Source organism: Corythoichthys intestinalis, chromosome 10 (genome assembly GCF_030265065.1).
Source record: "Corythoichthys intestinalis isolate RoL2023-P3 chromosome 10, ASM3026506v1, whole genome shotgun sequence".
Classification (NCBI taxonomy): domain Eukaryota; kingdom Metazoa; phylum Chordata; class Actinopteri; order Syngnathiformes; family Syngnathidae; genus Corythoichthys; species Corythoichthys intestinalis.
The window spans coordinates 21475706-21486993 of NC_080404.1; the positions used below are offsets into that span (position 1 = coordinate 21475706).

The 11288-nt window shown below is 37.6% G+C and overlaps 1 protein-coding gene across 1 annotated transcript; it reads left to right on the forward strand.

Annotated features, from left to right (window-relative positions):
* The first annotated feature begins 1727 nt into the window (after nt 1-1727).
* Nucleotides 1728-10207, forward strand: borcs7 (BLOC-1 related complex subunit 7). The gene is made up of 5 exons (XM_057848690.1): nt 1728-1876; nt 5871-5933; nt 9606-9649; nt 9756-9776; nt 9868-10207. The coding sequence occupies exons 1-5, from the start codon at nt 1745-1747 to the stop codon at nt 9917-9919; spliced, it is 312 nt and encodes a 103-aa protein (XP_057704673.1). The 5' UTR covers nt 1728-1744; the 3' UTR covers nt 9920-10207.
* Nucleotides 10208-11288: the final 1081 nt, after the last annotated feature.

Below are 11288 nucleotides of genomic sequence, written 5' to 3' on the forward strand. Positions count from 1 at the left end.
GGTGGTTTTAGTTAAAGCAGACATTGTTTTTTCATCTGTGTGATTTGTGTGAAATGTGAGAAATTCCAAAAGGTTCAGGTTTTTTTTATACCACTGTATATAGGTATTGGGTCCTATACTGTATATGGGTCTTTTTTTTAATAGGGTGCCATTTAGACATAACAGAGTGGACACTAACTGAGGGTTAGCCCTCAGCCTAGCTTTGCCAGGATAAAAGCTAACGTGTCTTTGGATACTTGATGAGAAATCAATAATTTTACAAATAAACCTTTTTAAATGATTCAATTCAATTAATTTCGTTGATACGCATATAGCTTTAACAGAGTGGACACGTTATAATCAACCAAACTGAATGTACTTTAAAAAACTGAAAAGCCTCATTTTTAAAGGAGGTAAAAAATAAAATTCCTTACCACAGTTAAATTTCCCACCACTAGTGTAATGTTATTGCAGAAGAGTGATGTCATTAATAGATGGGGAGTTTTCTCAAGGGACACGAACACAATTTAACAGAGTGGACAGTGACGCTGGGGATGAGCAGAAAACCTTTTTTTTTTTTTTTTTTTTTAATTTTAAATAATATATTTTAATTTAAAAACAACACATAATTAAATATAGTTTATCCAACACAATAAAATTATAACAATTACTATTATTATTTCTTCTTATTTTAGATATTTTGTACACTGAATTTGAATGAAACACACTGGGGACATAGCAAAAATCCACAGCAAGCTTTTACCAGAAGTAAATTAAAAAAAAAAAAAAAAAAAAAAAAAAAAGAATTTAGGAGCATGTACTCTTTGAATTTATAATAGACAGCAATTGATAATACATTAAAAAAAAAAAGTTGAATGAGTATTTGCCCAGCTGTAAGATTAATTTATACTTGGGACACAAATGGCACACAATAAATAAATGACCCATAGACTTTGTGGGTCGTATTCACTGTCATTGGGTCCAATAAAGACTTGTTTGTGGGTTAGGGTTTAGGGTTTTTTGTGGGTCCAATATTATTGACCATGGAGTAAAATTATTCCATAGTGTTCAATGCAATGTTTTTGTTGGAATTTCCCCCCACACAACATCAATAGGAAGGAGAGAAACAGTTTAAAGGTAGAACTTTATTTTATAACGCGTCACATACTCGTCTGGCAACATGAAAATATGAAAGGCAGTGGTAGAAACGGCTTTGGGTAGAAAGAAATAGAACCGGTGTTCGGCCGTTCCTTACTACGCGGCGAAACGTCTTACACAATGCTCAGTGCGCTTGCGCATGCATCCACACGCATGCGCACATCGGTTAGAAGTGGCGAGTACTCACTATTTTTGTCTTTATTTAGTTATTTAGAACCTTTTCACTGCCTCAAAGATACTTTTTGCATGTATTACCCTCTCATACTTTTAACCATTGTTTTTTGTTGTTGTTTTAGTTTTGAAGCAGTTGACCACATTAACTACATTTAAGTATTTTCTGCAGGCATCTTTTAGTACGTTATTCCTGTATGCATTAAAAAAAAACAAGTTTAGAGCGCGCGGTAGTACTTTGGGCGTCAAATTCGACTAATGTAGACGTTTCGCCGATGTAGCAGATTTTGGCAGAACACCGGTTAAAAAAAATAAAAAAAAAAGCGAGTCATGAGACGTCACAGCACTTCCTGAAAAAAGATTTTAAAAAAAAATTAAAAAACGGCACTATTTTGTCCCTGCTCTCTTTACGTTGTTCGTCCGTAGCTAAACAAAGATGGCGTCCACCGAAGCTCAACCTCGGTTTGGTCAGTCTGTTAAAGGCTTATTATCGGATAAAGTGGGTTCTTGCAGCGTGGACGTGATTGCTCTGACGCGACAGGTGCTTAAAGTTTCCCGCAGCCAAGAAGTAAGTCGATACGTTTTGTTATTGAGCCTTCCTAGCAACTTTACATTGAAGTGGAGCTACGTGAACATCATTGAAGTGGAAGTATTTGCTTGAATTGACTGTTTGATGAAGAATTTCCGTGTTTTTCAAAAGCTGCTTGGTCATTTTAGGTCTTCCAAACCTAATGTAGGCACATGAAAGGATTTTTTTCTAAAAGCCACCAATGTCACTTAAAGTGCGTAGGACAGGATTTAAAAAAGTCTTAAATAGCATTATTATGTGAATTAGAATCATATTTTGAGACGATTCGACTATATTCAATAATTTGGCAAAACGCAGATGACGAGAAATTAGTCTTTTAATCCACTGTTTAGCCACGCCTACCATTATCGGTTCTTGTTAGCTACGTTATTATGATCACCTGAGCCGCCATCTTTCGTGCATCTCAGTGACCTGTGGCCTATACTACGAAGCCGGTTTTCTGGCTTAGCAGGGTAACTTCGAGTGTAACTTCATCACGTGCGACCTAAGTTCGCAGCTAAGCAAGGCTACGAAAGGTGGATATGTTGGAACCGAGTAGTGTTGCCATGGCAACACACGCCAAACCTGGTCATCTCAGAATTAGATCTTGCTTAACCCCAGAATTCTAATTAACCACGCTATATTTAAACAGCACTCCTCCATGGATGTGTCCTCCTGACAATGACAGTGTACCTGGATGACCCATACGACATAGGCGTGCGGATTGTGAGGGGCTCTCTTCGGAGGGCACGGGTTTTTGGACACCGCCGGAATCCGCTGGCGTACCCGGAAGATGTTCTCCTTGAAAGATATAGATTTTCAGCTAAGGGAATTCGTTACCTGTGCCAGCTGATCGAGGCGTACGTCACTAATGTAACCTGCCGAAGTCAGGCCCTCACAACCGCGCAGATTGTGTGCTTGTCCGTGCGCGCTTTCGCCAGGGACAATATATGCATTCCAGCCGTGATGCTGAATATCTGCGTAAGAACACTGTATGCCGTGCGATTCGGAGTGGGGTATGGAAACGCTTCAAATTGATTGTTAAAATCGCTGAATGTAAACGAATGCTGAGCTTTGCTCTCATACAAGAAATATATTTAACGAAATTTTCCAGCGTTATTTCGTTTTGTAAATGCATTTATAATAATCATAGAAATATGTAGACTATTTAAACATTGAGAAAACTTGCGTTTTTTTCTGCCAACTCGAAGAGATTAGAATAAATGTCAAATCCACTGATAGGACAGATGCACAAAAATAAACGATATAAATGTTTATTGAATATGCATCTTACAGTCTTGTTTAACTGTGAAAATTCGTTACAAAAGACAGGCTTTAATTTACGCAACAACGAATGGCATCCCCGCATTTCCTTCTCCTCCTAAGTCCTCACAAATATAACATAGAATATGGGCCTGCAAATCAAGTTAATTGATCGGGCTCGGGCCGGGTTGGGCTGGATTTTTTAGGGCCCAAACTAAAAAAAAAAAGGACCTACGTATTCACACAGTCAATGGGACTAAAAATACAATCATCCTGCTTCATGTGGTGATGCACGATAAATTATTTCTTACATTTAAAGTACCAAATCTTATTTTATTGTCCTGACAGCAGGCTTTATTTCTTTTCATGGACATAAGTAAACTGGCATATTGACGCATTCACAAATCACACGATCTGTAAATTCGCTGCCAACAGACCCTCTACTCGCGGAAGCGGTGTTGGATTTCGCGGTGAGGGTGGATTTTAATTCCTCATAATTCCGCATGATTATCGCGCATTCCTCCTCCGTGAAGTAAGGTGCCCGTGCCATCGTCACAAGTAGTGTTTGACTCTGGTCTCCGCCCCCTTTTATGTGAACGCGCATAAACTCTGACTGGGTTGCCACAGGTTCGACTAATCAACCTCATAATCAGCATCGTAGACAACCACGTTTTGTCAACTCCGGTTACCCGCTGATAAACTGGATTACTTCTGGGGAGGTTGAACTTCGTTCGTAGTATAGGCCACTGGACTACATCCGCCGCAGTCACATTTGTTTTGTTGACAATTTCGCGGGTTAGCAGTCACGGGAATGTCACATCAAAATGGAAAAAAACAAGAAGAACGACAAGACTCCTTATTTGGAGAACTCTTTGTGAACGCAAACCACGCCTGCTGTTGGTACATGGGCGCAAAGAATTCGTTTACTATGTGAAGTTTAAACGGTTTTTGGGCAAATAGGCCCTAGCCGGATTCCTTACCCTAAACTTAACTAGACACAAGGGTATTGCGGACACAGGGGCGTGCATAAACATAACTACATTGAAAGTCATTTAATGTTATGAATCAACTGTCAAAGTTGTTAAAATTGCTCCTGTTACTGCATTATTGCTTTATTTCCCTTCTGTCTACTTTCAACATGTGAAAATGTTTAAACTGTTTCAGGATTTAAAGATAGATTCAAGTCAAGATTTTGCCCAATTAGGAGTATTTTAGATAAAAACCTTAAAAGTTACCTTATTTTCACTACAACAGAGCCTGCCTGAGAAGTCTACAGCTTTAAGATGGCGGCTGTTTAATAACGCCGCCGACATAGGAGGAGTTTGACTTTTGGGGCATCAACATGTTGATGACCTCAGAACGCAGTGTCAGCCATAAAATTAAACTTAGAATTAGAATATTTATAATAATAAGTTGACAATGAGCGTTTTTTTTTGTTTCCCATCATTCTTGAGGGGAATTCTAAATCAGACTGCTTAGGACAGCTATACTTTTAGCCAAGATTGTCATCCATTGAATATGGTACGCCCGCCGGTGTCGTTCCAATGTATATACCCCCAGTCAAAAATTGTATCCCCTGGGCGGAGCCATATGGAGGTAGATTTGTGTCTTTATTATTCAATCCCAAAAAAAGTTGCTTCAATAAAAAGAAAAGTTGCTTCAATCAAAATATATATTTTCAATAAAAAAAAAGTCGCTTAAAAAAAAAGTGTTTAAATGCAAAAATAAATTTGAAACTGAAAAAAAATGCATGTGAAAGCCATTTTTCTTTGATTTTTTTTTGTTTTGATTGGGGTCGTTTTTTTTGATGGAAGTAACTTTTTTGATTGAAGTAATGTTGATTTGTGTTTGAGCCACATTTGGGCTAGGACCTTTTTGTCTTAATTATTCAATCAAAAAATAAGTTGCTTCATACAAAAAATGGATTTTCAAAAGAAACATTACTTCAATCAAAAAAAGAAATTCAATCATAGAGAACGTTTTTGAATAAGGAAAAATATTTGAGATTGAAAGATTTGCATTCGAACACTTAATTTTTCATTAAAAAAGTTTTATTTGATTGAAGCAATCCTTTTTGTGTTTGGGCCATATTATGGATAGGGCATTTGTGTCTAAATCATTCAATCCCAAAAAAAGTTGCTACAATAAAAAAAAAGTTTTTAATCAAAGGAAAAAAATCATTTGAAAAATAAAATTGCCCTCCCCTATTTTATTTTATTTTTTTTGAAAATTATATGCAAAGCAAATGATCGTCTAAAGTCACATGATCTGTTCGAAAAATTATTTTGACCCATTATAAAAATATATTTTTTCTTCATTTCATTCATTTTTGTTGCAGTTTTATTGCTTTACAACTTTATATATACAGGAAAGTCAATTTCATGCAATGACACTTTTCGGCCATCAGGGGGGCCGGGCCCCCCCTTAAAATCTGCTTATGGCCGCTGAGTCTGTCATTTCTTATCTAGGTCCATATACATGTGATATCTATGACATGCATCAGACTGTAACACCGTAGCATCATGTGGGTGTAGTTTGTAGTGGTGTGGTTTGTACGAGGTGTTTTATTAAATCAAGTTGCCTTGAAAACCTGGTAAAAATGGCATCAAAGGTTATTAAAGTATATGTAAAACAGAAATAATGTGATTTTTTTTTTTTTTTTTTGGGTGTGTGTGGGGGGGGTCGATAGTCTGTCCAAACAATGTCTAATATTTTACATGATGCCTTTCAGCTTCTAGGCCAAGCGGCCAGAAACATGGTCATTCAGGAGGATGCTATCCTGCACTCTGAGGATGTAAGTATGAATGAAGAAATCATTTGGGTTGTTTGAAGACATTAGTCACTTTTGTATGTTTTTCTTTATTTAGCTTTTAACTAATTTAATGCCATTGCCTGACTGTAGATAGTTTCACACACACAAACCGTACATAGAGTTGTCCGATAATGTCTTTTTAACCGATAACTGATATCCCGATATTGTCCAACTTCAAAAATCCGATACAGATATCAAACTGATACCGGTATATGTGGTCGTGCACATAACATATTATGGCTAATTGTATTGTGATGCCTCACTGGATACTTTAATAATGATAAATGTAACAACTTTAAGGTTTTCCAATAAATATTCTGTGAAAAATAAGACAACAACTTCAACTGAAGTTATGAATAAAGTGCCAATACTGCACCACTATTTTTATTGTTAAAATGAAAATAATGCAAACATCAGGTTTTTCTTTTTTTTGGATCACGTGCAAGTGCAAAGTGCCAATAAGGCACTGCCATATCACATAAGGCTCACACAGTGGTTCTGGCTCAAAGGCACACAGCTTCAGTACAATGAATGACGTACAGTCATGTGAAAAAATTAGGACACCCGATGGAAGCCTGTGTCTTCTCTAACATATTTGGTCATATGGATATTTAATATCAATTTTAACAATCTTGGGAGATTCTAGTAATAGAACTAAACAATTAAAACTGAAAAAAAAAAGTATTTTTTAAAATAAGTTTTTGTAAAATGTAATTTTAAATAAATGCAATTTCTGTTGAGGAATCAATGAGGACACCCCCACTTTCAATCCCACTTAAAATGGCTAAATTCACACACAGGTGTATCACATCGGGTGCGCATGATTAGAACATCATTACCCAGTGTTTTGAAGGAGGCTTGCCTTATTTAAACCCCACATTTAGTTTGGTGTTCCCCTGACTGTTGAAGTGAGTGAAAACAACATGGTTAGATCAGAGGAGCTGTCTGAGGCCTTCAGAACGAAGATTGTAGACACTTATGAGTCTGGTAAGGGATTTCAAAAGATCTCAAAAGAATATAAAATCAGCCATTCCACTGTCCGGAAAATGTTCTACAAGTGGAGGACATTCAAAACAACTGCCAACATGCCCAGGTCTGCCCGACTAAGCAAGTTTATCCCGAGAGCAGACTACAAGATGCTAAAAGAAGTCTCCAAAAAACCCTAAAATGTCATTACGGGAACTACAGCAGGCTCTTGCTACTGTTGATGTGAAAGGGCATGCCTCTACAATCAGAAAGAGACTTAACCTTCATGAGAGGTGTGCAAGGAGGAAACCTTTTCTCTCCAAGAAGAACATGAAGGCCAGACTGAAGTTTGCCAGAGTGAATATAGACACAGACCAGGACTTCTGGAATAATGTTCTTGGGACAGATGAATGTAAAATTGAATTATTTGGACACCAGATCAGAGGACATGTTTGGCGTAACCCCATTACAGCATTTCAGGAATGAACCTCATAGCAACTGTGAAGCATGGAGGTGGAAGTGTCATGGTTTGGGGATGCTTTGCTGCAGCTTGAGGAACATGTGAGATCATCTGTAAAAAAATTAAAGCTAAAGTGAAACTGGACGCTGCAACATGACAATGGCCCAAAACATACCAGTAAATCCGCCAAGGAGTGGCTGAAAAGGAAGAAATGGAGAATCCCGGAATGGCCGAGTCAAAGCACAAATCTTAATCCCATTGAGATGCTGTGGGGTGACTTGAAAAGGGCTGTACATGAAAGAAACCTCTCAAACATCTCACAGCTGAAAGTATTCTGCATTGACTAATGGGGCAAATTTTCTTCAGACCGATGCCAAAGACTGATAGATGGCTACAAAAAGTGTCTCACTGAAGTTACTTCAGCCAAATGGAGTAACACTAGCTATTAGGTGGTAGGGTGTCCTAACTTTTTCCTCAGTTAGAATATGCATTTTTGTTGATATACAGTGCTGCTCAAAAGTTTGTGAACCCCCTCAACATTTTGGAATTTTCTATTATTTCAACCTGATTTCCTAATCAATCAATTCAGTAGTTTTTTTTTGTTTTTTTAACAGTTGTGTTGTCGAGACTAAATTAAAAAGAGTTTTCATCAACTGATGTAGGTGCAAAATTGAACTGTTTGGTCACAACCAAAACCGCCATGTCTGGCGAAAAGTCAACACTGCATACCACCAAAAGAATCTTCTCCCAACAGTGAAGCATGAAAGTGGGAATGTCAAGATCTGGGCTTGCTTTTCATCCTCAGGACCTGGACAACTCCACATAGTCCAGGGAATCATGAATTCTGAGGAATATTGTCAAATCCTAGAACATAACCTGACGCCATCTGTTTTGAAGTTAAAGCTTGGCAGAAGGTGGATCATGCAACATGATAATGATCCAAAGCATTCCAGCAATACAACCAAGGAATGGCTGAAAAAGAAGAAGATTCGTGTTCTGGACTGGCCCAGTCAAAGTCCTGACCTAAATCCCATTGAAATGCTGTGGCGGGACCTGAAGCGAGCAGTTCATGCCAGACGCCCATCAAACCTCTCTCAACTGACTGCGTTCTGCAAGGAAGAATGGGCAAAAATCCCCCAAAGTAGATGTGAGAGGCTGATTAGTCACTACAGAAACCGTTTGGTTGAGGTAATCTCTGCAAAAGGAGGCGCAATATCCTATTAACTGAAGGGGTTCACATACTTTTGCACACATGATATCTGAGTTTTTCTTAAATCAACCACTTTTGTTAAATAAAGAATGACAATATAACTATTTCTTTTGTTTCAGTCCATTATTTGGAATGTCAGTATTGTGGATTTGGGTATAACTTAACATTTAATAAGGTTATTTTAGTTTTTTTTTTACAAAAAATCTGACCATCGCTGTGGGGTTCACAAACTTTCGAGCAGCACTGTATTTGGTTTAATGAGTAAAACAATGTTAATTTTTGTTGTGTACCTGCAATTAAATCACTCTTTTCCAGAGAAAACAAGATAAGACATTGATATTGACATTTCTTAATAAACTGAATATTTAATGGGGTGTCCTAATTTTTTCACAGGACTGTATGTAATGAGTTTATAATTCATTATTTCAATCATTTTTTGTTCATCTAACATTTACAATGCAAATGGTCTGCTCTCATTACAAATTCCAAATATCCTAGTTTGGAGACATCTAATGGATGCTGTGCTAAGCTGTGACCAGCCCTTGTACTGAGGTAGAAAGCTTCTACATTAAATGCAACATGCACATTGGCCCAAAATCGATGTTGATAGTATCAGATATCCTTTTAAAATGCTTTCATCAGGCGATATTATCGGCTACCCAACAATATCGGCTGCCCGATAATATCAGACAACTCAAAAAAAAAAAATTACGTAAAAAAACTTTTTTTTTTTTTTAAACCATCAAGTTTACATAATTTTTAGTGCTTCGAAAATTTGGTTTAATGCTTTTTAAGGCCTGAATCTAACAAAAAACATTTAATGACTTTTTGTGCCTTTTAATGGCCCGCATAAACCCTGGATTAGTGATTAGAAATCGGGCCGATTAAATATAATAATTGATAATTAAAACCCAGCCCACTGATATTATTTTAAATACTTTAATTGGACGATATTATTGGACAGTTCAACTATTAATATTTACCCATTGCCATTAATCAATTGTCATCTGTCTTACAGAGTCTAAGAAAAATGTCCATCATCACTACGCATTTACAATACCAGTAGGTCATTTTCTACCTGCTGTAAATAATCATGAATTCATTTTAAAAAGCATTTTATGTGAAACTGCTTTCTCTTTAAATCTTAATTTATTTTTTTTAAATTTAGGCAGGAGGCCATCCAGAAAAAGTAAGTCAAAACACAAGCCTTTTTCTAAAAGACGACCCACGCTCGACTGTGAGCCATAACATCACCTGACGTTTCCTCGTCTTTCCTTCAGTGTGGAGCATTCGAAAAACCTGCAGGATCAGCTGGCACATCTGCTCAAGTGACATCATATGAAATTTTTTTGTCATTCGATAAAAGCAGCCATAACATGACTGCTTGCTGAATATAAGTACTGTATATTCCAAACAATTGTTTTTCCTGTACAAAGATTATTTGGGGTGGGCACCTAACGACAGGATTTGCGATACAAGGCTCACGATAACTGTGATCTCATGATATGTCGATACAAAAATTATTGATATGTGGGTTAGGAAATCATTCTATGATATTCCACAAACAAGCTATTTTCCTTATTTGCTATGAATTGGAATGTGTTTATCACTCGGAGGCGTCCAGTCCATTTGAAGTGGGAGGGTGGCAGCGAATGAACAGTCGTTCATTCGCTGCCACCCTCCCACTTCAAACGGATTAGACGTCAGTGATCATCAGTGGCAGCTAATGCCAGGCAATGACTTCGTTTTGGGGCATGTCAAGTCATTTCCTGTTGATTTTCGGTCACCTCATTTTCCTTTTGGAGGATTTACAGGTCAATTCCTGTTGATTCTGGGTTACTGCAAAGGGTTTGACTCAAGAATGTCCCCAAATGAATAGGACGTGACACAAAATCAACAGGAAGTAACCTCTAAATGCCCTATAATGAACAGGAAGTGACCTGTGGATTACTCACCATTGGACACTCGGCAACGGCGCATTTGCAGATTCATTTTTAGATGTATATTTGTAAAATAATAAAACAGAAAAGTAGCTATAGGTAGTCTCCGGGTTACGGACGCTTTCCGTTCCTACGCTGGCGACATAGCCCGAATTTCCGCGATTGGAATGAACCCTTTAAGTACCCCCAAATCTCAAAATACCTTTCCCAAAAAGTCCAAAAGTATTGTACCGTATTGGCCTGAATATAAGACGGTGTTTTTTGCATTGAAATAACACTGAAAAAGAGGGGGTCGTCTTATAATCAGGGCCGTCTTATATTCGGGCCAATACAGTATTTTGTGTAATGATGGAGGATACACTGCCATAGACTTAATAATGGTAACAATGGTATTGACGGGTCAGATCGGTCCTGCACTGCACTCACCAGAATTTGCACCGGAAAAGCTGTTTACATAAGGTGGCCGCTAGCTACATTTACTAACAGACTAGCATTGTATTTCAACATATTTACGTAAAATAAATGCTGACCGCACTTTTTTTTTTTTTTTTGGCTTGTAACCAAGAATCGAGACTGTTTAAACGTCCATATCTATAAAGAATTCTGTGATTTAAGCATTTTTTCACAAAAATTTTCAACGAAAAAAGCTCTTTGTGATTTCACTCGGTCAGCTTTGACGGCCTCGCCAACAATGCAGGCCCTCTATTTATCAGCCCCGCACCCCGTGTCCCGTCAATACATTATGAAGTCTGTGACACTGC